At 45.4% G+C, this 27,265-nt stretch overlaps 2 protein-coding genes across 3 annotated transcripts in view; both read left to right on the top strand.

Annotated features, from left to right (window-relative positions):
• Positions 1–574: 574 nt before the first annotated feature.
• On the top strand, positions 575–6,064 carry cavin4b (caveolae associated protein 4b). Its single transcript, XM_029529266.1, has 2 exons — positions 575–1,279; positions 3,975–6,064. Exons 1-2 carry the CDS (start codon positions 917–919, stop codon positions 4,545–4,547), a joined length of 936 nt encoding a protein of 311 aa, XP_029385126.1. The 5' UTR covers positions 575–916; the 3' UTR covers positions 4,548–6,064.
• A 1,667-nt stretch (positions 6,065–7,731) lies between these two features.
• Positions 7,732–27,265, top strand: part of sugct (succinyl-CoA:glutarate-CoA transferase) — a 34,893-nt gene continuing 15,359 nt past the window's right edge. For both annotated transcript variants that reach the window (XM_029529570.1, XM_029529571.1), the window contains exons 1-12: positions 7,732–7,920; positions 8,736–8,784; positions 8,859–8,932; positions 9,015–9,100; positions 10,191–10,241; positions 10,521–10,641; positions 13,598–13,689; positions 13,998–14,141; positions 17,630–17,725; positions 21,131–21,202; positions 21,443–21,540; positions 21,634–21,736. In XM_029529570.1, coding sequence (XP_029385430.1) covers positions 7,758–7,920; positions 8,736–8,784; positions 8,859–8,932; positions 9,015–9,100; positions 10,191–10,241; positions 10,521–10,641; positions 13,598–13,689; positions 13,998–14,141; positions 17,630–17,725; positions 21,131–21,202; positions 21,443–21,540; positions 21,634–21,736 — 1,149 coding nt within the window. In that variant the 5' untranslated portion in view covers positions 7,732–7,757. The remainder of the gene's footprint in view (positions 7,921–8,735; positions 8,785–8,858; positions 8,933–9,014; positions 9,101–10,190; positions 10,242–10,520; positions 10,642–13,597; positions 13,690–13,997; positions 14,142–17,629; positions 17,726–21,130; positions 21,203–21,442; positions 21,541–21,633; positions 21,737–27,265) is intronic.

Below are 27,265 nucleotides of genomic sequence, written 5' to 3'. Positions count from 1 at the left end.
TCAGCTCAGACCTGATTCTGCTGCTGATGGAGACATGACAGGAACACAGATGCATGATGGGTTCAGACAGACAGACAGACAGACAACTGGTCTACCAAAATGAGGTCCTTGGCTTTGACCTTTCATTTCTCTGAATGAATTCAAAAAGGTCTCCAGACTTCTTTATTCACATCTCCAAAGATCCAGCAGGAGAAACGCTGAGCTGCTGATTCTTAAAAAGGAGGGATTAAGACTGAACAAGTGAAAAGGTGACGGATGGATGGATGGAGGGCTTTGGGGTGGGGGGGGTCCATTCCTTTTAATACACTCATCTCCCAAAGAGGCAGAGGGAGTCACTTTACCCCGGCTGTATTTTTAGCAGCAGAGAACAGAGAGAACGTGGTGGAGCTCCGTGTTGTTCTTTAACACTCACATTCCAAAAATATCCGTTTCCTTTTTCATTCTCTGATTTTTTTGGAGGTTTGCGAGTCGACTTGACAATCTTCTCAGAGGTGGAAGAAGAGGAACTGAAATCTTAGCTTGGTGGTGGTTATTTTCAGTCGGGACACTAAAATCCAGTTTTTCTAATGAAACTTGGTGAAAACTGATGAGCTTTACCTCCTCTCTCTTTTTGGCCTCACCCTTTATCCTCCCTCCTCCCTCCCTCTCCCCTGGAGGGTGGAGTCTGTCAGTCGATGCGGCCAGTTTGAGGATCAACCTCCAGTTAGAGAGGTTTGATCTGGTCCTCCTCCCTCCAGAGGAGGTTTCTCTTCCTCCTCCTTTCTGCTCCCTCTGTTTCGGTGGATCTTCTGTTCTGATGATTCAAATGTCATTTTTGCATCACTGTCACCTCTGATCTCCAACAAACTCTTTGTCACCCTTTCTTTTTTTACATTTGGATCTTTGGGCTCTAACAGACGGACACTGACCAGGAAGCATGACAGACAAACCAGGCATGCCATCCGGTGGCGGAGATGATGCAGGAAGCATCATGGCGTTGCTGGACCGCGTGGCGGGCCTCATGGACAGCGTCCAGGCCACGCAGCAGCGAATGGAGGAGCGTCAGTTGGAGCTGGAGAGCACAGTGAAAACCATCCAGGCCGACGTGGTGAAGCTGACCAGCGAACACGCCAACACCAGCTCCACCGTCGACCGGCTGCTGGAGAAGACACGCAAGGTCAGCCGCCACATCAAGGACGTCAGGGTGCGGGTGGAGAACCAGAACATCAGAGTGAAGAAGGTGGAGGCCACTCAGGGCGACCTGCTGGCCAAGAACAAGTTCAGGGTGGTCATCTATCAGGTAAGAGTCCAGTCTGTCCTGGTGCTCCATGAGGTCGCTCTTAGGCCAGATGATCTCCTTTAGTTTAGTTTTAATGAAACTGCTTCACCGCCTGGTCAGTCTCTACATTTTGGATGACATCAAAACTCTAATAATCCTGTTGGCCAACTGAACTATAGGAGTAGAATTAAACTAATGGCTAGGCCTAAAATAGACCCCAGCTGACATCTTATTATTATTTCACCACAGCAAATGTCAGAACAGAAAGGAAACAGTCTGAATGTTCTAAGAACGTCCGTTCTTATCCTTCGACAGATCAAATGGGATTTAACATTTTACAGCCTCTAAAAAGATAAATTAACAAATCTGTTCAATCAGGTGAAGTGATTAATTCTCAGCGTTGAAATAGCGTGAAACACACACACACACACACACCAAGCTTCGTTTTACGCCTTTGGCCTTCAGTCAGCAGCTGTGACAGTGACCTGGTTATTTTAGCTCTGTGCTGGATGGTTACATGAATATTTAAGCTTCAGACTTGTCACAGTAAAATCCTGGTCCTGGTCCTGATCAGACTCAGTTGCTCCATTCAACACAACTTTTAGCTCGGTAGAATTAACAGGCATTTGACTCTGATGATGAGGAAGAATCTGCTATCAGACAGAATATGAGTCCTAGCTGAGGTGAATGAGCTCAGTTCAGTCACTGTAAGTGAGGTCACATGATCCACAGGAGGCCTGTGATTGGCTGTTAAAATAAACAGTAATTTCCTGACAGCTAGCTTTGGGCACTGTTTCTGGTTCAGCTGACTTCAATCCTCAATAAGTATGAAATGAAGTTTGTCACTGGAGAGCGTTGCGTTGGCAAAGCTGCTGTACTGTAAGTGACTGTGCCAGCTGATCCCAGCTGATCCCTGACGGACCAAGTTATTCTGAGTCTGAAGCGCCACCATCTCCTAATATAGCTCTCTGCTTGCTCTCCCCTTCCTCTCTCTCTGGATTAGCTAATGAGTAGCTCATGGTTAAGGTAGTAGATCATTTTGTTAGCTGCTAACCGGCTGCGTTGACCGTTGGAGCTGTTCTGACATCAGGAATGGAGGAACCCATCCCGGCCAGCTGGGGGGGCTGGTGACCTCTGACCCTTCCTCCGTTCCCCTTTTTTCCAAACTGGTTCAAATGATCTGAACGAGGAAGCGACACCTATTCAGACTGTGGTGGTGATGATGACATCATCAACCCCTAGCAGCCAATTGGATTCCTCCATTGTCTTCTGGTAGAAAATAAAGAGCAGGTTCTGATCCTGATCCAGGCTCAGCTCAAGAGGATTGTCTTCACTAACGAATTTCATGATGCCAAGATAAAAACCTCAGTCACATGACTTCACCATCACCTCTGTCCTCTGACTTTAGGTTTTAGGTCATTAGCTGTGTGTGGCGTGATGATGAGACAGCTTTCTGACCTCACCTTCTTCTGTGGTGGTTTAAAGGCAGAGTTCCATCTTCTGTTGATATTTGGATCACATGATGATGGAAACCTGATGTTTTTGTGTTGGTGCCGTCGTTCCAGCTGTCAGATACAGTCGGTGTCTCAGCCGGCGTCACAAAGCCACCAGCTGGTCTGAAAAACTCCAACATACATAAAAAAAACAAAACACAAACATTCAACTTATCCAGTCTTTAATTTTGAAGGGCTGATGTACAGTTTTATATCTCCTCCGGTACCAACAGGTTCAGCCAATGAGAAGAGAGGATCTGATCAATGCGGGTGCTTTAATAAGCCTTCCTGTTTGTTCATGGATTTAAAAAACATCTTCATTAGTGAGCTTCAGTGATGCAGCTAACTTTTATCTTGTTATCACGCTCAGCTACGTGCTGCTGCTGTGGAGTTCAGTTATGACAGCTATGTCTCCTGTTAAGCTTTGGAAATGTCGACCCCTCTATTGAATGTCTTCAATGTGTGAAATCTAAGATGCTCCATTAGCATTAGCATGCTACAGACCCATTGGCTGATCAGCACAAAGGTTCATTTGACCCAGTGGACTCCATCACTGGTTGGAAAATGAATGTTAGTGAAGTTCACTTTTTCTATGGTCTTCCAGCTCAGGTGTTCAGGAGGTCCAGGTGAAATGTAGCAGGAGTCCAAACTGGTGTTTTGGGCCTTCCAGGGTTCCTAAGAAGGTTCCAGGAGGCTCCTGGTAGAGTTATGGTTGAGCTGAGGCCAGCTCACATTTCACTCACATTGGATGGCTCTGTTTCCTTGTGGACATAGGGGAAGCAGACGCTCTCAGTCAGAGAGAGCTGGACTGTCAGATGAATCAGGGTCAAAGTCGGCTGAGTGAATTGGGTCCGAAGAGATCTGGGTCAATTTGCAGCTTCAGCCTCAACATTTTTGCTCCAGTTCACGTTGAGTGTAATGTGACCCAGCAGCTCGGACCGATGATGCTGCTTGCTGACACGTTTAGCTTCGTGCAGCAGAGCGCTGAGCTGCAGAAACAGGTGCTGCAGTTTATTTCTGGAGGCGAGATCAAGACAGCTAAAGTCGACACAACACACTTTAACTACAGACAGATTTGTCCCCGACATCAGCTCCTGGACTGGGTTCATTTCACTGGGACAGGAAACAAGAAAGAGTTTTATATCTAATGCATGAGATGATGTTCCCCAGGACAAAGTCAGTTTGAGTCTTCACTCACGGCGTTCTGTGTTCTCCTCCCTCAGGGTGACCAGGAGGTCAAGGCCATTACACCGGGCAATGAGCCAGCAGACCCCAGCGGCAGCAGAGCCGCCAGAGCGGAGGTGGAACCAGACAAGTTCGAGCTCCCTCCGGAGTCGGACGAAGAGTACATGGTGGTGGAGGAGGCCGACTCCTCTGCGGCCAGCCGCATGAAGAAGTCAGGCCTGACGCGCATGGAGAGCTTCAAAGCCACTTTCTCCAAAGAGAACATGAGCAAGACCCGCGAGAACCTTGGCACCAAGGTCAACAGGCTTGGCGAGCGCATCGTGACGGCCGAAAGGCGCGAGAAGATCCGCCAATCCGGAGAGAGGCTGAAGCAGTCGGGCGAGAGGCTGAAGGAGACCATCACCAAGGGCGTCCCAGCCAAACTCAACCTGAAGAAGGAGAGGACTGTGGCGGAGGGCCAGGAAGGAGCTGAGGGTGCCACAGAGGGAGCCATGCCCGTCCCCCCACCAAAGAGCCACAAGGGCAGCAGGGACGCTGCCAAGGCAACCGCCGACGAAGGAAAGGGGGAGGAGTCTGAGGTGCCAATGTACGACATGAAGCAGCTATCGTAAACTGCGAGACAGCGGCGAGATCTGGGGTGTTTTCTTTGGACTACTGAGACCACACAGAGGGAGCAGAAGAAGTTTTGAGGGTTGCTGTAAATGATGATGATGAAGCTCAACATTTGTTTGAAAGTTGCTGAAGGAAGTGAGCAGGAGAGGACCGGTCACAGATCCAATCAGACTGAACATCAAGACAACAAACAAACTCCTGAAATCACTCAGCTGGTTTCAGGAGCCGTTCAGTGCTCCGGACATTTAAACCACATCAGAATATATTAGTCCTTTTTGTTTTGTGCACAATAAACACTGACTTTTATAAAAAACAGTTTCCACGTTGAAGTCCATTCTGTGACAGCAACACAGAATTCAGTCTAGCTGAAGCGACTAAAGTCAACAGGTTCAAGTTTCTGATGTCATCAAGGATCGACGCCAAACAACCGGACAAATCTGTGACTGGACGCAGAGTCACAATGAGGTCACCTGATCTTTGGTCCAAAAGAAAGCCAGTTTATATTTACTTGTTAGAACAAAGCCAACACCTCACATGTCACTGTTAGATTTCTTTCCAATGTCATTAAAGTAAAATAATCAAATATGAGTTATTGAAAAGTCTGAGCCAGATGATCCAAACTCAGGATTTTCAGTTTAGTTCATAACACATCAAGTTTGGGGAAAAACTGTAATGTACTCAGTGATGTTCGAAATGTTTTTAAGTAAGAGCCTGAAACCTGCTTTTGAGTGTTGAAGTCTATGGGAAAATAGCCACCCAATCAGGAGAGTACAGAGCAGGTCAGATCCACCTTCTGCTCCAAAGAAGGTTTCTTCTGGATTCTAACACACAGATTAAAAAGTGGCCGTTTTGAACCAGCAGCTGACCAACTGACGGGTGACGTCACGCCATCGCTGATCAGCCAATGAGAGGACGTTTATCTTGTCTCTGCTCAGACTCACCGTTTACTGGGTTACTATCTCAGTCCGACTGTGCTCTGAATCACATCCATGGAGAAAGCTAATACCAAATGCTAATGCTAAAGCAACAGACGGTGTATCAACAAGGGATGTAGAAAAGAAAACCTGAGCTGATGTGACGATTAGCATTAAAATAGACAGGACAGTGAAGGCATCATTTGAACTCCATATGGTTACAGAGAGCTTCTCTCTCTGTTACGTTGGAAAAGACAACTGGTCTGGGAGGGAGTTCCCTCCAGTCCGGGAGCGTCAGTCCACGTCTGTACAGGTTATTGTTGCGTTTCTTCCAAACACACACATACTTTTTTTTCCAGTGTCCTGTTACTTTCTCATTACAAGGTAAATGTTTTTTCCAGATAAAATGGCTTGTTTTGTATGTTTCATGTAGAAATCTGCTCCTCACTAACACTGCAGCTGTGAGGAAACATTTTTATGGTGTGTGGGTTTTTGTAGCTTCTGTTAGCAAATGACTGCACGGCTGTAGTTTGTCAGTGATGTTCTATTAAAGCTGTTTGTCATCTCGGCAAAATAAAAGTTTACTTGACTCATGTCTTTTACTGAAGTAAAGTCTGACCTTCATTAACTAAAGTCAGAAAGTTTCTTCTTATTCATTTCAGAGTCTGAAGAGGCACTTCAAAAAAGATTTCAAGTCTGGATGGCTTAAAAATAGATGTGGAAGGTTTAATACTTAAAGAAATTTGGATGGCTTGTATAAAATATGAACCTTAAATATTAATTTTTTAATTATATAAAATATTGAACTACTAAATATGAAGAGGCTCGAGCAGAGCCGTGGTGACGGGCCTCGTCCTGCAGGTCCTGCTTCTCCTTCGTGGAGGAGGCATACATCAGGACATGATTTCAACAGTTAAATAAAACTGAAAAATCTGAATTTAAAACTATGTGACAGACTGCACAGCCTTCAGCTCCTCTTGATCAAGCTCTCCTGGGTGACCAGGAGGGGCAGGTGACCTGAACGTGTCATGGCTGAGCTCTGTTGTCTGTGTTTCCCTTCAGAAGCTCGTTCTCCTTGTGGACGTTGAAGAAGTTGGCCTGAGTCCAGGAGCAGAGTCCTCCCCACGTTTCAACAGATCCTCTTGACCGACTTTACGTTTTGGTGGTCCATGTCCAGGTGAGGAAGTAGCATGTGACTCCTGTAGCACAAACACATGGACAGAAGAATATGACAACAGTGCAAGCCTCCAAACAACCAAAGACGTGAAAGGTCCAGAAACAAACCAAAAAGTCTGACATCAGGAAAAATTATATGAGAGAAAGAGAGCGATTTCAAATTAAAGGTCCATATTTAATGTAAAACACACACACACACAGTTCAGGGATTTTCCAGCTCTAAACAGAAAGATGATCAATTACAGCTGCACTGATCCTCAGCTTAACACACACACACACACACACACACACACTGAAAAAGCAGGTGATAGTTGTAGTGTGATATAGTGAGAAGGGAGTTTCCCTACTGTGTGTGTGTTTGTCCATCTTTGTTGGTCCCGGTCTAACTTTGGGACCTTGACATTCTGTCCTGTCATCACATCTTTGCTGGCTGAATAAAGATTGATTCAAACAGAGCTGTGTGTGTCTTTGCGGAAGTTGGGAGACATGCTTCTGCTGATGTCAACGATCTTCACGGATGATCTGGAAGCCTGTAGACGAAGGAAAAGGCTTCTGATCACTTTACCACCAAAAACCTACAATATTTAAATCCAGGGTCTGCTGTGATAACGAGTCCAGCTGACTTTAATCAGTTTGCACAAGCTGAAGTGAACGAGTTCAACGTTTCAGTTTGGCATTACGAGCCACCAAGGCCAGCTTTGACCCAGATTCTTCAGAGGTCACCATGTAGTCCCAGCTCATCACCAGGTGACGTAACAGCCTCACCTTGTTTAACCTGCAAACAGTCTGGGGGCAGAGAGAGGCTCCCTGTCCAGGCTGGAATTCAGGGAAAGACATATAAAAGTGAAAGAAATAAATCCATCTTGATTCAAGTCTTAAAAACTGAGCAAAGACGTCATTTCCTGCTGCCATCTCGTTGCTTAAGGTTTTAAAGGCTAAACAACTAAAATGTCCGATGGGACTTTTTAAAATTCGGCCTTTTAGTTTCTGTAAATGTTCATAGAGACATTTTGTCTCCGATCTTGCTGGCGGTCCACTCAGTGGAGACTTTTACTTTGAAAAACGAGAGCCGGAAGTGCCGTCGTCAGTAGCTTTAGCTCGAAGCTAACAAGTGGACAGATGTCGGCGTCCGTCTCCGCGTTTAAAGGCCGATTATCGGCTCTCTGTCCGGCTGCTTCCCCTCCGCTGCTCCGGAGCAGCCACCTGGTCAGGTTCCCCCCGGTCAGGTTCCCCCCGGTCAGGTTCCCCCCCGGAGAAGCCCGGAGGTCCGGGTCCCACACAGGTACTGAGCCGCGGCTAAAGTTAGCCGGCTAACGCTTCAGGTGTCACCTGATCCAGAATCTCATGAGGAGAACAGGACTCAGGTGTCCGAACCAAAGTCCGATCCAGGTGTGTCCAGGTAGACGGACCGGAACTCACCACTGTCAAAATAAAAGCTTCATCACTGAGCCAGCTCAGACTTAATGCAAACGTTTTATTTTGAGCACGAATTGATTTAACCTTTTCAGCCTGCCCACTGATCATACACTGTTTTATATTATGGACCTTCCATGTTATTTTTCCTTAATTTCAGTTAGACATTTAATGACTTTTAGCTCCCATTTTATGCTCCAAACATTAAACACATGAATGGAATGACAATAATCGCTTGTTATTGATTCCCCTGGTTTTATTGTTTTATTGTTCATGACACTCTGATCAAAACTTCATATGTCATTCTTTTTCACGTTCCCATGAAAAGGTTGAGGAAATGATATTTGTGAAAACTGAGGGGAGTAGATGTTATCAGTTTTTTTTTTTTTGGGAGCATATTATTAGACACAGAGAGGATTCAGAAAGTCAATAATAAAAACAGACAATATTTAATAATTGTGGTATGTTCTCCTGAACAGACGTGGCATTTTGTACCCAGGTACAAAGTTCAGATGCTGACTGTTGTTTTACTTATTTGTTAAAAATAAAACAAGATTTCTTTCAACTCAAACGGAAGTGATTCTGTAGAACCTGGTTTAGTTTTTATCCCGTGAAGTCACTTTTAACAGACTTGTGAACCGTGTTGACTCTTTCTGTCTCCCTGTATGCTTTTTGTTTCACCAGCAGCCAACCTTCCACCACTGGAGGGCATCAGAGTGTTAGACCTGACGAGGTAGTATTCATCTTTCTCTACCTTCCTCTCAGCTCCAGGATCGGAAGTCAAGTCTTGATCTAAATGTTTTGCAGGGTCCTGGCTGGTCCCTTTGCCACTATGATCCTGGGAGATCTGGGTGCTGAAGTGATAAAGGTGGAGAGACCAGGTGAGTGTCCGTGCCTCCCTGTCATCCTCACCTTGTCCCACACTCCAGGACACTGAAGGTTTGCTGTGTTTTTGTTGGACAGGTGCAGGAGACGACACCAGAGCCTGGGGGCCGCCGTTCGTCGGTTCAGAGAGCACCTACTTCCTCAGCATCAACCGGAACAAAAAGGTAAATCAGGGCTTTTTAAACCTCCCTGAGAAAGTTTGTTAAACACACACACACACACACACACACACACACACACACACACAGACCCTCAACAAACACCAGATGTTTAAAACTAGATTCATGGTTAAATGCAGAAACATGCAGACGTGCTCTTTGTGTCTGGTTCACAAACCTCATAAAGAAATTGTTTCCCTGTCCACAATTAACCATAAATGGATGAAGACACAATCCCACAATCCATCAGTTTATATAAAAAAACAAAGACACAAAAGAAACACAACTTGACTGATTGTTGGTCTATTTCAAAATTTCAAACTGAGCTCATCAGTAAACCTCTCAGGCTCCAGAGGAGTCTTCAGAGATAAACAGACTGAAATTTTCTTCTGTCCATTTTAGAGTAGAATCAACTGAGTGACTAAATAAACAAGGAGATAATACAAAAATTATTCTTAAAGTGCCAAATAGTTTGAAATCTTTGTCACACAATGATGAGGTCATCAGTCTGACTCATGGTCAGGGATCTGACAGTCCTCCACCCAGCTCTTGGTCCAGATCTTCTATGCTCCTTCTCAGCCAGTGTTCCTGTTACACCTTTCCTGAACCAGGATCATCTGAGTCCAGACTCTTTTGGTCTTGTTCTCATCACTGCCTGTCCTAAAACCTTGTCATGTATCAAAAAGAAACAGACACCAAGACCTGAACTGATGCTCTTTTAGACAGATGGCATCTTCTTTCCTCCTGTTTCTTGTTCTCTCTCCATCCCTTGTCCTTGCCTCTGTCTCCTGTCTGCTCTTGGAGGGATCAGTTGGGTCTCTTTAACAGCTCCATACAGAGCGTGGTCTGGACCTGCCCTGTGTGAAGAGTTTTGATGTTATGATTTTGTGCTACATAAATAAATTTGATTTGATTAATAAATGTATCTGTCTGCAGGACATTGGAACACCTCATACGTTCTGTTTCCTGTCTTAATGGGTTAGAGGTCTTTGCCCTGCCCTAATTGTGGTCGTATGATCGGCTGTGGTTCTTTAACAGTGTCAGTAAACATGACCTCAGTGTTTGGTTGTAACTTTGGCTGAACTCTGATTTCCAGAGTATTGCCGTTGACCTGAAGCATCCCAAAGGAACGCAGATCGTCCAGGAGGTATAGCACACCAGCAGCAGCAGCAGGTTCTGGTTCAATGTTCAACACGGACACCAACGAAACGTCAGACTCTCTGAATTAACCTAAAACGAGCTGTTTGATACCCAAATCACCTGAAATCCAGAAGTTCCCTGTTCATTAAACAATTGAGATCAAATCGATATCTTCAAGGAGGTGATGTCTGACAGGTTACATGAAACAGCTTTAGATTTCACATGAACGGACCGCCATGTTGGACAGCCATTATGTTTAAATTTGGTGTGTGTGTGTGTCTCCCAGCTTGCAGCAGTGTGTGACGTGCTGGTGGAGAACTACATACCAGGGAAGCTGCATCAGATGAGTTTAGGATATGAGCAGCTCAGCAGAGTGAACCCTCAGATCATCTACTGCTCCATATCAGGTTCTCCATCCACACTCATTCATATTGCACTTCTATCAGGAGTTCATGTTTTAGAAATGTAAGGTAATTAACGAACCTTGATCGGACGTAACCGAAGGCTGAGACATGAGGAGATTTAGAGGAGGCTGAATTTGTGATTCATGTAGCTGTAGTTGTAATGAGACAGGCAGCAGGGTTTGGGACGAGCTAGAAGGTTGAATGGGGAGGTCGATGGCAACACTTCCAAAGGTTTCACCCTGCTCCAACACCTCGACAACACAACCTGGAGTTTTCAAAATAAGACAGCCTTTCCTGTTTCTGAACGTCTCCATTCTGGACCTGAACATTTGTGTGAATGGTGGAGAAACAAAGTGTGTTTGTCTTGCTGTGGATGAGTCAAGCTTTAAAAAGTGAAGCATGTGTTTCACCCGTGTAGAGGGTTACAGTCATGGTTGACCTCACCAACTGATGTTTTGAGGCATATTTAAAGGCTTGTTACCGTTAACAGGTGGTGGCGCGCTCTCCTCAGCAGGACATGGCTCTGCTGGAACAGCCGCTGCTGATGGGTGAATCATCTGGACCTGCTGCACAGTCACGGGGGAAAGTGGTTTGATGTGGGCGTTGCCGCTCTGGTGGACTAATGAAAAGCGGCTGGCAGAAACTGGCAGGCTCGGGATTGGATTCGTACGAGAGATGGACAGAACTGTCGGTTTTATCGTCATAGAATTTTTATTTGTGATAACAAGTTGCTTTATAGACATGAATCATTCATGTCTGGCTTCGCACAGAGAAAACTGGGCCATCAGGAACCTCAAACTGAGGGTTGAATGATTTCCATCACTGTCGCGTCTTCACTTGGATCTGGACTTGTTGGTCCAGCTCATCCCTCAGATTCTGAACTGGATTGGGATCTGAGGCATTTGGAGCCAACATTAGTGCAGTGCGAATGGATTTGGGGTCCTTCAGTGCTGCAGTTCACAGGCTGAGCCACTAGATGTAGCAGGAGTCCACAGTAAGGACGATGTCTGAAGTCAGTGATGCCAGCTCACTCACAATAACCGGCAGCACCTACAGCAGCTTCACACTGTCAGTGTTGGAGTCTGACACTTAGCTGCTGCTCCCTGTGAGGCCTCTCTGCTCTGTTTCATGGGCTTTGTAGTTTTGGAGTCAAACCTCCTCTTTTCCTCTAGAATATGGTTTTGGTCAGTGAAGCCTTGAGAGGATTTGTTGTCTCAGGCTCACAGGTGAGCCAGCCAGAATCTGGTGACAAAGGTGTTTGTGGACACAGTTTAACTGAAATGCCAACATGGACAAAAAGTGAAGACACTTTACAGCCAACATTTATCAGTTTATCACTGAAGTCAGTTTCACACAGGACAAGAGTAAACTCCGTTTGAAACAGATGTGAGAGTTTAGATGTGGCTCAATGAAAATAGGATGTTAGTGGTTAGGATTTTAAAAAGATTTTTAAGTTGGACATATTTTGTCTCTATTTCCTCCAGCCCACCTGCTTTACGCCTCCTTTTTCTCTCCTGCAGCTTTATCACTCCCACATTTTTGTCCTGCCCTCCTCTTCCCATCCTCAAGGAACAAAAGAACTACATTACCCAGGAGGCCTCATTAAGGTGCAGCAGCTGGATGCAGTGAGCAGATTTACAGCCTGGTTTCATCCAGAGCAGGACGCTTCATAGATTGATGTCCTGATCCCCCAGAACTCTAATGAAAGCAAAGGAACAGTTCCTCCTCAGCGGAGACTTAGTTAATGGACCAGAACCTGGATCTGGTGAAGGTTTTGTCTTGGTGTCTGTTATAGCAGGTCGGTCAGAGTCACATGTCTGTGCATGTAGTTAAACTGACTTTGAGCTGCACCTCCTGCTGCTGGTCCAGAGCTCCCTCCTTCCTGACAGCTGCTGGTTTTGATTAATTTCTATGAGAATTTATTTTAATTGAAATTTTTACAGTTAAATTGGTAATGTTCTTGGGTTTTTATTGTGCTGTAACTGAAGTTCAACGCTGCAGATGATCAGGTAACCTGCTGCTATCTGACCTGAGACTGTCCCTGCGTCACTCAGTGGACATGGAGGAGGTGTTGGATTTACCAAACTGGACATCGTCACTTATTCCAGTGTTCCAGTGTAGATATTACGGTTGAAATGAAACGCCTGTGACCAAATGAGCTCAAAGTAAAATCAGACGTTTACTGAGCTGATAAATCAGGCTTAAGGAAGGACATTTTCCCATAGACTTCAACACAATCCGATTTCTTTTATAACCATTGGAGTCTCCTCCTGATGGTAATCTGATAGAATGAAGGTTTGAGGTTCTTTCCTCCTCCTCCTGGAAAATGATGGCTCCATCTTGTCCCAGCGTATCCCACGATTCATTGTGTCAGTGTGAAAATAATATGGCAGCAAAAAGACAAATCTCCAAAGAGAAAATCAAACAGAACCAGCAGCAGAGCCTTCAGCTGACAGTCCAGACGTGAAAATGGGCCTATAACCCGTTTTCATGGTTGCTAGGCAACAGCAGCCTCTCTTTGTTATGCAAAGGTAACAATTCATGACGCAAATGGAAAGTCAGGCCAAACCATCTGATTCACCTGGGAGGCTGCTCTGGGGTCGACTCCTTTGGCCTGAAGGTTCCCCTGTGACGTCGTCTGTAAAGAACTAGTTTCTCTGGTCTGGGTGAACACACTCGGCGTATCTCTCCGCTCAGCGTCACCTGTGCTCACATTCATGCCGTCCGTTGGCTTGTCATGATTCCAGAGGTATTTATGGGAAAGGCTTTTTGTTGATATGAGCTGACCGCAGTCTGGACTCTTCAGGAAATCAATCTGGTTGTTTAGTCAGAGCTGCAGACTCAACAAGCAGCTGGAATGTGATTTTCCTGGAAGAGGAGATCCTGAAAGGCTGACGGTTTGATTCCTCGCTGTGTTTCACTGGCACAGAGGCAATAACCTGTGTGTGTCTGTGTGCAGGTTATGGACAGACCGGTCCTCAGTCTCAGAGTCCTGGCTATGACTCCATCGCCTCTGCTGTGTCAGGGATGATGCACATCACTGGGCCCGAGGTCAGGCTCAGTTCTCTACTTTCTTTAGTTCTGTTCAGTACGGAAGCCCTTAAAGGAAACATAGGATTCTTTTTCTTTTAGAAAGGATTGTTTTTACCTCAACAGCTCAAAGTTTAAACTGTTGTGTCTCTGTTGATGATGTCATTGAGCCAGTCTGGGCTGGATTTGGAAAGAGCCTGGAGGAACCTCTGGAATTACATTCAAATAAATTGACTTGTTGAATGATGACAGTGTGTTAACGAATCCTCCGTGTTTTGAGTTGTTCACAACCTTCAGCGGTTTTTCTAACGCAGTGTTTCTGTTGGCAGGACGGCGACCCGGTGCGTCCAGGTGTTGCTATGACGGACCTGGCGACGGGGCTTTACGCACATGGAGCCATCATGGCCGCCCTGCTGCAACGACACAAGACAGAGAGAGGGGTTCACATCGACTGCAACCTCCTGTCCTCACAGGTAACAGCTGTTTAGCAGTAGAGATCCCCTTGCTGCTGCAGAGTTGTGTTCGGGTTCAGCCCGTCTGACTAATTGGGTGTTTTTGAACCTGATGCATGAACAAATCCTGAGAACCTGTAGGATTTTAAACAAGCTCTTGATTTATCCTTAAGTCCAAACTGCTAAAACAAAGTAATCAATATTTCTCTGGGTGTTTTCACTGTTTAAACAAATAGAATGAGCCGTAGTCCTAAAATCGTTGGAGCCTTGGAGATGGATGGACTCTGAAAGTATTCAAGACACCCAGGGTGCGTTTGATTTGTTGCGTCAGGACGTGCTGCTTGTGTGACAGTGTTGCTTTTAAAAGCCTGTGCTATATGTTGTAATTTTTCAGCTCTTTTGCTGGGAACGTTTCTGTGACGCGGTGCAGCTCAGCTCGCCTCAGGGCTTTATGGTCCTCCGGAGGGAAATTCAACTTACAGATGGAGTTTAGAATGAAAACACAGAAAAGCCCTTTTCCTGCTGAAAATGTGTGTCAGGCAAAGAGAAGTTTGTGATGAAGAGTTTTCATTATAAATGTAACAGAAGCTCCTCTTCAGAAGGAGGAACAGAAATGTCTTTGATCCTCCTCCTCGTCCTGACAGTGATACCTGTATGATGTGTAAATCTGCTCCGTGTGTTTTCCACATTTTCGGCTTTTTCCCCTCTTCAACTCCACTTTCCCTCTGCTGGCTGAGGAAATGATTATCTCCCTCCATGACGTGATGCCATGGTGTTCCCTGTTGATATCTTTTATAGGGCTCTGAAATGCAGCACATCATGCTAATATTTAATAAACTGACAGGACAGATTGTGCTGAATGGACGATAAACTGGATGGATAAATAGGCGGGTAGCTCAGGACAGATGGAGATGTGCCGATAGGTCGATGAAATTCGACAGCAGTGGAAAAAAAAAAGTTTGGTTTTCAGGACGGTGAGGTCTCGATCTCTGCGGTTGACTCTCACGGCTGCTACACAAAAAATACCCACAATCCACCTCTCCCCCTCCTCCCTACCCACGTCCCATGGTGCATTCCTGTATGAAGAGCTGCGACCACAGAGCTCCTCAAACAATGAGAGCACACAGCAGCAGTAGATCAGTCTGCGGATGGGATCAGTTCGCTTGTCGGGGGGAAAGTCAGTCATTACAGACCAATCAGAGTTCAGAGCCGTACCTCGGCACGCCGCCTGCAGACCCCGAAGAGGCTGAGAAGGCAATAGTCTGAAGTTCAGCTCTCTAAGTCGTTGAGGTTTGTCCAAGAAACAGTTCAGTTGTGCAGAACAACAATTTCAGTGGACGAGTCCCCTGAGACACTGTTAGTCCACATCCATCCACAGTCCTTCTTCGTAAAAGGGTCAGCGTTCATCTAAACCTGGTCCAGTTTTTCCCAGAAACGTTCCTCATGATTCCCCAAAACTCCGCCGGTTTTTATCTGTACATGATCAGGTGTGTTCTGGAAAGGCCTAAAAACAAAGGACATGGAAGAAGTCCTGAATAAGTTTGGTGCTGTCTCTTTGTGTTGTCTTTGTATTGTCTCCGTCTTGTCTCTTTGTGTTGTCTCTGTCATGTCTCTGTGTGTTGTCTGTGTTGTCTTTGTGTGTTGTCTCTCTGCGTTGTCTGTGTTGTCGTCTCTGTGCGTTGTCTCTGTGTTGTCGTCTCTGTGCGTTGTCTCTGTGCGTTGTCTCTGTGCGTTGTCTCTGTGCGTTGTCTCTCTGCGTTGTCTGTGTTGTCGTCTCTGTGCGTTGTCTCTGTGTTGTCGTCTCTGTGCGTTGTCTCTGTGCGTTGTCTCTGTGCGTTGTCTCTCTGTGTTGTCTCTCTGTGCGTTGTCTCTCTGTGCGTTGTCTCTCTGTGCGTTGTCTCTGTGCGTTGTCTCTGTGCGTTGTCTCTCTGCGTTGTCTCTCTGTGCGTTCTCTCTGTGCGTTGTCTCTGTGCGTTGTCTCTCTGTGCGTTGTCTCTGTGCGTTGTCTCTCTGTGCGTTGTCTCTGTGCGTTGTCTCTCTGTGCGTTGTCTCTCTGTGCGTTGTCTCTCTGTGCGTTGTCTCTCTGCGTTGTCTCTGTGCGTTGTCTCTCTGTGCGTTGTCTCTCTGTGCGTTGTCTCTCTGTGCGTTGTCTCTCTGCGTTGTCTCTGTGCGTTGTCTCTCTGTGCGTTGTCTCTCTGCGTTGTCTCTCTGCGTTGTCTCTGTGCGTTGTCTCTCTGTGCGTTGTCTCTCTGTGCGTTGTCTCTCTGTGCGTTGTCTCTGTGCGTTGTCTCTGCGTTGTCTCTCTGTGCGTTGTCTCTGTGCGTTGTCTCTCTGCGTTGTCCTCACATCAGTAACACTGCTGCTAACTGACGGTGTGGTCGACTGGAGCGAAGGGTCGGGTGTCTTTCTGCACGGTTATCGGCTGTGATCGGGCCGTGTGCCATGTGACAGCGTGATGTCACGTCTCTGTTTATTCCTGTCACTCAAACGCCAGCGCTCAGTTTGCAGATGCTTGTTCCCGCCACATCAGAGACTTTCCCTCTGATTCTCTTGTACTTCCTCCCTTTTTAAATCCTGTGTCTGCTGCTGACTGACGCTCAGCTTAATGCCACAGTCACGTCTTTGTGATGGCGACTCAAAGTCAGAGTTCTCTCATATGTGGTGTCAGCTTCCGTTATCCGGCCCGGCGTCTCTCAGCATCAGCTGGATTTATCCCGTACAGCCTATAGTTAGAGAGGCAGCAGGTCCTAATGTGGGTTTGAGATCATAAATGGAGAATGACATGAGCTTCTAAACGGAGCAGTGATTGACGGACCCACCCATCCGTCTGTCTCTGCTCCGTCATGTCAACATCCACTTCTGATCTCTGCTGCGCTGCTCTTCCTTCTAATCATACATCCCTTCAACCAGCACACATATGACATGAAAGGAATTTCATAACCAACAGTCAAACCTTTCACCATTAAAAAAGAAAACTCAAGTTTGACCAAGGATCACGTCATGTGATCGCGCCGCTCATCTTCAGGAAGGAACAGGACATTTATCTGTATGGCACCTTCTAAAAGATTCAGCTCAGAAAACTGTTTGGATCACCCAGATATGAAGGACTCCAGCTCATGTTGGTTTTGTTAACATGAACATTTGGAACAAACAAATAAAAATAGGCTGATTCATTAAGTGACAAATGTGAGAAGATTATTTTCAAATAAATGTTCATTGGAGGAGTTTAGTGTAACCTGGTGTGTTTGAAATCCTTCTGGGCCTCGTGTCCTGACTTAGTCCACCATTTTGACCATTTCTTGTGGCTCCAGTTCAAAATGTCACTGCATCAGAACTGTGGAGTTTCTGATTCAGAGCTGCTGCTGAAGCCCGATGTGGATTGGTTTGGCCTGCAGGCCGACTTGTTGGCCAAAGTTTCCAGCTGAAGGTGAACCACCAGCTGTTTCCCGGTTGGTTTTTAGTTCATCCACCGCTCTCTCTCTCTCTCTCTCTCTCTCTCTCTCTGTCAGGTTTCCTGTATTAGCCATATTGCTGCTAACTATCTGAACGCAGGGAAGGAGGCACGGCGTTGGGGGACGGCCCATGAGAGCATCGTACCTTACCAGGTGACGCCCTGGACACTCACCCAGCCTTCTTTCTGTCTTTTGTCCTCAGAGTCACTGTTTCCTCTCTGGAACTGCACAAACGTTTTCTGCTTATATCAAACTATTTTATGTGTCTCTTTATTTTCATGACAAAACGACAGACTTGATTAACAGTGCCTGTCTCTTCTCCCAATGCTTCTCCTTGGCGTTGGTAAAATGTGAATTATTTATAGTCAGGGCATCGGCTGGATGCGGTGTTTCACAACAAGAGCACTTAAAATGCGAAGTGAACACATAGAAGATACAAAATATAGATGAGGCTGAACGTGACCGTGGTGACGGTTCCCTTCAGACCTGCAGCTTCATGCGCAGTTTCAGCTCCTTGTTTATCTGTCTGGACACAACTGCACTGTCTCCGCTCTCTCAGAAAAACATCGGTGAACTACCTGCTGAGCAGCAAACAGTAGACTGGATGTTTCACTCAGGAGCTGGTGGAGACCAAGCACAGAGCTAAAAAGAGTGGGAACTCACCAAAAGACCACCGCACCAAATGGATGATTGTCATGTACAGAGTGATCTGATTCTCATCAGCAACTGGAGGTGTTTCCATGTTTGTCAGCACAACTTCAAGGTGCTTACGGTCTAAAGGTGTGAGGGTCCAGACGGTCTACAGATTTAAAGGTCTGTACGGTCTAAAGGAGTCCAAATCTGGTTCCAACTTGGACCAAGGTCCAAAGAAGGTCATGCTGTTGGACCGGCTGCCTTCTGTTTTTCTTCCTTCCATATCTAATACTTATTTAAGATGGTTTAATAAAAAAAACTGGTTTAATTAAGCAGAAAACTCCAGAGGAAGCTGTTCCCTTTTGGAGCCACATCTTTGTCAGGCTGGATCCGACCTGGGTCTTCAGTCTGTTCCACATTACTGAGCCTAAGCCTGAGGGAACTGAGATGTTACTGTGTTATTATGGCAGTTCATGACTCACATGTGGATATGAAACCATCTTACACACACACACTCACATTAGCTGTCAGCCCGTCCTGATGTTTCGCTCCATCTGCTCGGCGTGAACTTGGGGGTGGTGGCTCGATTGTTGTGGTCGTTGTCTCTCACCAACCGGAGCTTTATTGTCCAACGCTCAGATCTAATCCTCGTGTGAACCGCGTTACCCACAATGCCCACCCCCTCCCTTCTCTGTCCCCAGGGCCCCAGAGATGAAAGCGGAGCAGTTGGGTTCGCCGGAGATCATGACAGTTGAAACAACAGAATTATTGGTGTTTTGTGGTTGTGGCTTCGCGAGGAAGATATTAGAGTTAAAGAAATCATCCGAACCGCCAACGCTTTTTAAAGTTCACATCTGATTTCTGAGACGGGTCAATTCACGGCCCAAAGAAGTGAGACATCCACAGTGTCAGAGGAGGGAAGCAGCAGAAAGGTTCAACTTTTCATATTTCAGATCATTAAGTCTGTGGAAAGTAACGCAGCAGCACTTCAGTGCAGTTGCAGGATGTCAGCAGACTTCATGTTTCAGTTGATATAACTAAGATCTAGAGTCTGGATTTCAGAACTGCTTCACCACCCACCTGGGAAAGGAGCAGGACTAAACACCAAAGCCTTAAAGGACTTAATGATACTAATATTTATTTATTTATTTATTTATTTATGCAGCATGTTTGAATATGTGAGAGTCAACGTGCTTCACAAAGGCTGAAATCAAATAGTCAAGGAAATCAGCTCGTTCCAAAACAAAGAGAGCAGATAGAACAAACAACCATTTTCTGATGAAAGCTTTTCTTTTTTCTTCCTCATGTGTTTGGGTCGTTCTAGTGCTGAGCAGAAGTTTCTGTCTTTATCTGATCAGGAGCTCTGCTCATTCTTTGGAATAATCAGCTCCTGTCTCTGGACGTCTGGACATTGTCCTGTTCAAATAATCTTTCTCATTATTGAGGTAGGAACTTATTACCTTCTTTAGAGCATTTCAGTCTTTTCTGGTCTCTGGACGTCTTGTGGTGTTTCTTTTAAATTTGAAATTTTGGTTCCTCTTCAGGATCAGGGGGAATTTGAATGTTGGTGCATAGATTCACAATGACCTGATTTTTAGCTCTGTGTTTGGCCTCCACTGCATCCTGCGGAAACATCTAAACGCCGTGTTGTGGAGGAAGTGGACAGGGACTCTACCTGACACACTGAAGGATGACTTGGAGCTAAGAGATGCTAACAGGCGCGGCAGAGCTTGACCTGGTGAACATGGGGGAGGAGCTCCAGCTCTCTGACGGGTCTGTTGGAGGTCACTGTGGCGAGGATTTGATCTGCAGCTAACAGCTAACTCCCCGCTGCGACCCGACCGCTCTGCGGGTAAACGTCCTGCCGTAGTCCCCTGTGGACTGCGTTACCCACAACTCCCTGAGGCTGGGGATGAAAGAGGGGCGGCGGTCAGAGCTGAGCGCTGAGAGCAGAGTGAATAAAGGGTTAGTGGTCTGAGCACGCACACACACAAACAGCAGTGGGATGTGGTTCGTGCTGTGTGTGTGTGTGTTGTGATGTATAACAGGAGTTCTTGACCTCCTTTCATGTGGCAACGAGTTTTTATTACAACCAATTGTACGAGAGAAAGAGGAATAGGAGGAGAAAGTAACGGCCAAAGAAGGAGACATTTAGGGAGGAAAAAAGAAAGAGCAGGAGGGGAAGAAAGATGATGAAGAAGCGGCTTCACCAGCTGGCCTTTCAAACAGGTTTCCTCAGGAGGCCTGTCGGCTTATTAAACTTGTCTTAAAACTCTTCAGGGATCAAACGAACCTCCGTCCTCTCACACTGAAGCTTCTATTTAATTAGAGTAAATTTCATATCTAGCTGCGAGGACGGATCCACTTAATGAAAATAATTTTGATCCCTGAAGTCAACAACACAGTCAGCGTCTGTGCTGCTCTGAACTTCCTGACACAGCTCCTCAAACAACCTGAAGACAAAGGATGGAGTTATTTTCATTAAACCACCGCTGAAGAAGACCAAGAGGAGCTCATGAAAAACCCAGTCGGAGCTCGGCCGATGGAAACCATGTGGAGATCTAATGTGCTAATGTGAGGAAGGTTCCAGCCTCCTCATCATCACTGATGACACAGCAGAGGTTTCCCTGCTGTCACTTTATTCACTCAGTCTGTTCTGAATCCAAAACTGAAAATGTGCATAAAGTGGTTGTTAAAAAAAAACAAAAAACTATAAAATATACTAAACACATTTATTTGTATAGTTTATTGGATCCGTGTTGTGTGACTTTAGTTGTTCAGGTCTGTTTTAAGTTGCTTTCTTTCTATTTCACGCTGCTAAGAAGTTGAGTTTTCTATTTGTGGCTCCGCCCGTTCAACTGTTTTAGTTTTTAACTTGTCTCTTCTTTTACTGTTTTAATCTTTAACAGTCTGTCTCTGTCTCAGGGCTTCCAAACTGAAGATGGTCACATTGTTGTGGCTGCAGGAAACGACAAACAGTTTGTAAGAGTGTGTCAGGTAGGTTGTGCTTCTGAGACATAAAAAACAACAAAAAGCACGTATATCCCAAAATCTAAATGCTGAGTGTCAGTCAAAACAGGCAAGCATGAGAAAGAGAGGCCACAGCTCCAGAGAATACATTTATACTCTGGAGGACAAACACACACATTGCGAGTGTCAATCAAATGACACGTGTTCACACACACGGGTCTGAGGCCAAACTGACTCTACTGATTGTGTATTTTTGTGCGCTTGCAGGTTTTGGGGCTGATGGAGCTCACAGAGAATCCAGAATACAAAACCAACAAGCTGAGAGTCCAAAACCGCAAACAATTGCTGCACACTCTGTCACAGAGGTACACACAGACACACACACACACACAGCTGGAATCTGGAAACAGGTTAACAAATTCGTTGATCAGCTGATCGATGGACTTTCTCTCCATCAGGTTTCTGCAGGAGAAGACAGCTGGTTGGCTGAAGAAGTTTGAGGGCTCAGGTGTTCCTGTTGGACCAATCAACAGTATCCAGGAAGTCTTCTCTGACCCACAGGTAACACGCAACAGGTGATGTCACAGCCAATCAGAGCGTCTCTGGATCAGTCCTGTATGTTTGTGAGTTTATTGTGTTGACAGAATAAAGACAGTCAGATATTTGGAGCTGATTTTTCATCATTACTGAGCAGAACTCCTGATCAGATAAAGACAGAAACAACCCAAACACCTGAGAGGAACTTTTCTTTGGAGAAGAAGGAAACATTCAGTGTGTTTGTGGTTAGTTCCTGTTTTCCGATTCCAGAGAACAGAGTCTGAACTGAGCAGACAGAATCAGATGAGCCTGAAGGAGGAGACTTTTTAAATATGAAAACTATATAGGGAAAAGCATAAAATCCCTCTGGTTCAGGGACCTTTGTGAGCACCTGAAGTGGACCATATGTATGTGTTTGTGTGTCATGGCAGCTCATCAGACTGTCCGTATGGATTAAAAACACATCATACACTGATTACACAACTCATGTTACAATAACACGCTCAGTCATGTGTGTGATTGCGTGTGTGGAGGTAAATAAATCAAATGAAATAACAGGGAGCCTCTTCTTTTTTATTTCTTTTTTCTGTTTCAAATGAGAGGTTTTCAGATCAGGGAACTGATCAGAGGTGAAACTATTGATTGTGTTTAATTTTTAAGTAACACAAAAGAACTCTGATGTTGTTTGCCAACATTTCCTTTTTTTTTTTTTTTTTTTTTTGCAGTTAATCGATGAAAGAAGTCATCGATTAATTGACAGTGACGATGATGATCAGTTGTTTGCTTATGTGACTCTGTGTGTCAGACCAGCCCATCTGCCTCTATAAAGCTGCTGCAACTTATTTTTAACTACGTTTGGACACACACCTCTCCGTTGGTCTGTTGGACCTGATGGTTGTGGTGACGAGGGATCAGAAAAAGCTGTTGAGTGACCTTCAGTCCGCTCATCTCCTCAGGTTTTCTGGACTCTTAGTCGGGAGTTCTGAGATATTTGGACTTGAGTTGCTCCAAGTCCTCACGGTGGTTTGTACATCAGGATCTCCGGGGCTCCTTCTGTCGGAGGGTCCTCAGGCAGAGTCTGTCCCAGCAGACATCAGGATCTGCACATATTCTTTAATCCTGGTCTCCTCTCCAGGTTGAACAGCTTCCCATCAGACTCCTCTCCTGATAGGAGACTGCTGACAGCAGCTCCTCGCTGTATTCACTCCGCTGCCATAATGACTTGCATCTCTGCAGCAGTGAATGTTTCCCACATGATGGCTGCAATTAACAGGAAAAAAATCCTCCCTGAGCGTCGATTTGGGCTGCTGCTGAAGTTCAGATACAACAGAGAGAGTTTCACGCTGAGCATGCTGGGAAACTATGGCTGAATCTGTGTTTGGATGGTTGTGCAGTAAACACATCAGATCTCGTGTTTCACATTAACTGAAGAAGTCTGGTTCATTTTGTAAAGTTGTCAAAAGACCAGCTTTCTCTGTTTCCTGACAGTTTGGTGTGTTTTTGGTTCCTGGTTCATTTATTGAGCTGATAATGAATCTGTGGAGACATTTTTAAAAATGAGAAACAGAGATGATGTCGAGAAAAGACTGAGTGCCTGTAGGGGGCGCCACATGATGTCAAACTGTCACTGTTGTCAACACTAACCCTAACCCATCACTCAGTTGGTTAGTGCAGGAATCAGGAAGTTTTCATTTCAACTGGAGAAATAAATACTTTGAAAAGCTGACTGCAACTTCCAAGACTGTCGTTGACTGCACCATCGAGGAAACCCTTTAAAAATAAAACTGCCTGATTTCAGTTTGAAACAAAGTTGAATGGAACTAAAGCTCAAGAGATAGTTTGGCAAAAAGATTATGCTTTATTTTTGGTAAAAGCCCAGCAGGAAGTCAAATGTTCACAGTTTTACAGTTAATGGACTCAAACATGTAAAACTAGTGATACACGCCTTAATATAGCTGTGTGTGTGTGTGTGTGTGTGTGTGTGTGTGTGTGAGAGAGAGAAAGAGAGAGCTGCAGGTTTCCACACAGCAGCTCTGCAGAGAAGCTGTTGCTAATCAGGACGGTAGGAAGTCGGCACTCCAAAACCAAAATCTGGAAGTCATTTGGAGAATCGCCAAACACTCCTCTCTCTCTTCACTGCTGGCTCAGGGTCTCTCTCTCTCTCTCTCTCTCCATTTTATTTTTCTTCATTTTAAAGGAGTTATTAGTTCCTGCAGTATTTTCCGTACTTTGAATTCCCTTTTTATTGCGGTTATTTCCTCGCTGTTTGTCTGCTCTCTCTCCCTCATTAGAGGGTAAAACTGACCCTCCACACTGAAGGCAGTGACACAACGTTTGACTAAAGTTCACCTGAAGCTGGCAGTCCGACGATGCACTGCACCACATTTTATGGATATGAAAATTACCATTGTGCGACTCCTCCCCTTCGGCGTGGACGAAGCGTTTTGTGTCAATCATACGTTCACCTTCCTGTCACGTCGTTCTCTCTCCATGTAGAGGAGCTGCACCTACACAACCCTTCTGATGTTCTTTGGCTCAGTGTTGTTGTTGTTGTTGTTTTCCTTCGTTTCATATTTACACTTCAACACATTTACACTTCTTTTTACAACTTCCTGTCCCTCTGCCCTCTTGTTTGCTCGCTCTCTGTGTCTCTCCCAGACGTTCTGCAGTAACTGACCTTGTTTTTACGATACAAACCCTCCATCCATGTATCTTGCATTCCATCTGGGCAGTGGCCAGATCCTGCAGAAAATATCCAGCTAAATATGGCTTTGATATCCTGACGACTGGAGGTGCACTTGATTTATCCCAGCTGAAACCTAAACAGCCTCTGAAGTGGATACCTAACATGTAAGATCAAATAAATCAGCCACTCTTGAGGCTCAAACCACCCACTTTTGGGAGCTCTGGTGCTCTGGACTGGACTGAGTAAAACAAGCAACCAGATAATTAAACTGCAGCCTCACACTCTGCTCTGAACTGGGAATTGAACCCTGAACCTGTTCATCCATTCAGTTCTACCTCACCAACAAATGAGTCTTACTTTGGCTCTTTTGTGGGTAAAAAAAAAATTATCAAAAACTGTGAGCCTCTGCAGTGCCGGTGGTTTGTGTTAATGCCACTGACTTACTCAAGGGATTTGAAACCCAACAATGTCAGTATTGCTGCCTTGCTCTTAGAAAATGACGTAATGTGCCTGCTGCAGTGAATGAGCCGTTAAAACCGGAAATGGTATCATGGTGCTCTTTGCTGGGAATTGAACCTGTAACCCTGTGAAGTGAGCAGCGAATCTACTGTCATGGAAGATCTTTTTATTGGGATTTGAACCTCCAGGCTTCTGACTTTTTTCATCTTTGGTGCTTCATGTCCCTGTTTTGACAAGAGCTCATAGAGTAGCTGTAATCCTGTCTGGGAATCGTCCAATAAAGCAGAAATGTCCTAAAAATGATCCTGCAGAAGACGTCACTTTTCCAGTGAACTCCCCTCCCAGGTCATCAGGACCTCAGATTTTCTGCTGGAAAGCCAAACGAGTCTCCAGTCACATTCCAGAGAAACGCTCCTGCAGGTCTGCAGGCAGACAAAGATTTTTCTGAGATCACTGGGATCAAACCGTCAACATCTTCAGACTTCCAGGCGAGTCTCAGCTGAACACCGAGGCGATAGAAAGATAAAACGCAGAAGTCTAACTTCAGATTTTGTCCACAGTTTTTCTGATGTGATTCTGGAAAGATTCAGCAATTAGGGAGTCACCTTCTGAAGTCTTGATGTTCTAGTCGTCCCCATGGATCAACATTCAGGTGAACATTTGGACATTTCATATTCCCCTCCAGTTCAACCGGCCCACGTGACTGTCGACGCCACGCCACATCATGTAACCTCAGAGAGCCTAACTCTGCATGTGACAACGTTAATGTAGATGTCAGCTGATGTCACACAGGATGTAGATAAATGGTCAGCTGTACAACAACAGGTGACGCATTAAGATACGTGGCTGAATGTTGACGTCCGTTCATGTAGAGGAGCAGCAGGAGACGCCCGGATGTGACGGATTGATCACAAATCTTAAAGAGGAAACTTTACTTGACAGACTGGATTCTTTCTCCACACAAACTGAATGATGTTTGGGCTTTGTCTTGGGGTTGGCTGGAAGTCATGTTGACAGAGGCGAGGCTCTCTCCAGGTCACAAAGACCCAGATAACCCCGACGAGCCACCAGGAGACGGCTCAACGGAACTCCAGGGAAATATATTTCTGTACTGTGAGTGATGGGCTGGACGGATGAATGTGGAGGTGTGGAGATGATGGATGAGTTTCCAGAGGATAAACTGAATGTCTGTAGATGAATGAGAGGCCAGCTGGCCTTCACACTGTTGTCACTGATGTCAGCAAACGTACCTGAATCTGAATTCCAACAGTCTTCGTCTCAGGAGCTTTGCGTTGTTGTGTCTGGAGGTCATGAAGGTTCAGCTTCTCCACAGCCAATGATGGTCCTGCATTTTGGAGTAAAGTGATGTTGAAGTATTCTTGTGTCCTCTGGGGGGGGGGGCAATTAAAGAAGTCTCTCCACCAGAAAAGTTGTCTTCATCTATCAAATAGGGAAACGGTGAGTCAGCAGCTAGAGCTTCTCATCACTCTAATGTTGATGTAGTTTGGGCAGCAGGCAGCATTTTTCAGAAATGGACCCAACAAGGAGAATCAACGCAGGAGGAAAAGTGACAGGGAACACATGTAGGTGAACACTGTTTTCTCTGAATCAGTCATCGCTTCCTGTTCCATGGCAAACGGCGACTGACGTCTGAAGGATGCCATTGTTCTGCTCCTGAGTGGGCATCCATCGCTCGGGAGTGAAATCACAGATGATCACCAAAAGCTTTCCAAAATGGGAATACAGCGCTGCTGTGGTTCAGCTGCATGCAGATATGCATTTATCAAATTCATTTGGGCATTTTTAAGTCTTCATTACAGCCACTGTCAGTAGAACTGAGCTGCAATGTGAGCGTCCTTCACCAGGTGAGCGACCACTGCACCTCTTGACAGAAGTAAAATATGATTTTAATGGAGTTGTGATTGACTGTGATGAGGACTTGACAAACCCTGATTGCACTGATCACACTGCACCAGTCTTGGCTTGTGATGGTATAATATAACTTTACAACTGATGTTTTGAAATACCGTTACCTCGAAATTAGATGGGTGGAATGTTCCGTAATTATTTCCCTCCCTAGAGTCTGCTGAAAAATTACCAGGGGGGCCTCCAATCAGCGTTCATCACATTATATAATAAATAAACTGACACCAATGAATAATGCACAAAACCTAAACATTTTCTTTGAGTGAAAATGGAACAAAAGGACTAAAAAGGGAACAACTTGACAGAAAAGCTACACACTTCCTTTTCCTTCTTCTCCACAGAAAAGTTCCTCTCATGTGTTTGGGTCGTTTCCGTCTTTATCTGATCAGGAGTTCTGCTCATTAATGATGAAAGATCAGCTCCAAATATCTGATTTGTCTTTATTTTGTCAACACTCAGACAATAAACTCAGACACATACAG

The sequence above is a fragment of the Echeneis naucrates genome, chromosome 20, assembly GCF_900963305.1.
Source record: "Echeneis naucrates chromosome 20, fEcheNa1.1, whole genome shotgun sequence".
Classification (NCBI taxonomy): Eukaryota; Metazoa; Chordata; class Actinopteri; order Carangiformes; family Echeneidae; genus Echeneis; species Echeneis naucrates.
This window is presented reverse-complemented; position numbering and strand designations above follow the sequence as displayed.

Coding starts and splice junctions, on each gene's coding strand:
- cavin4b (XM_029529266.1), top strand. CDS start 917: ATGACAGACAAACCAGGCATGCCATCCGGTGGCGGAGATGATGCAGGA. Junction 1,280..3,974: donor TCAGGGTGGTCATCTATCAG/GTAAGAGTCCAG, acceptor CTCCTCCCTCAG/GGTGACCAGGAGGTCAAGGC.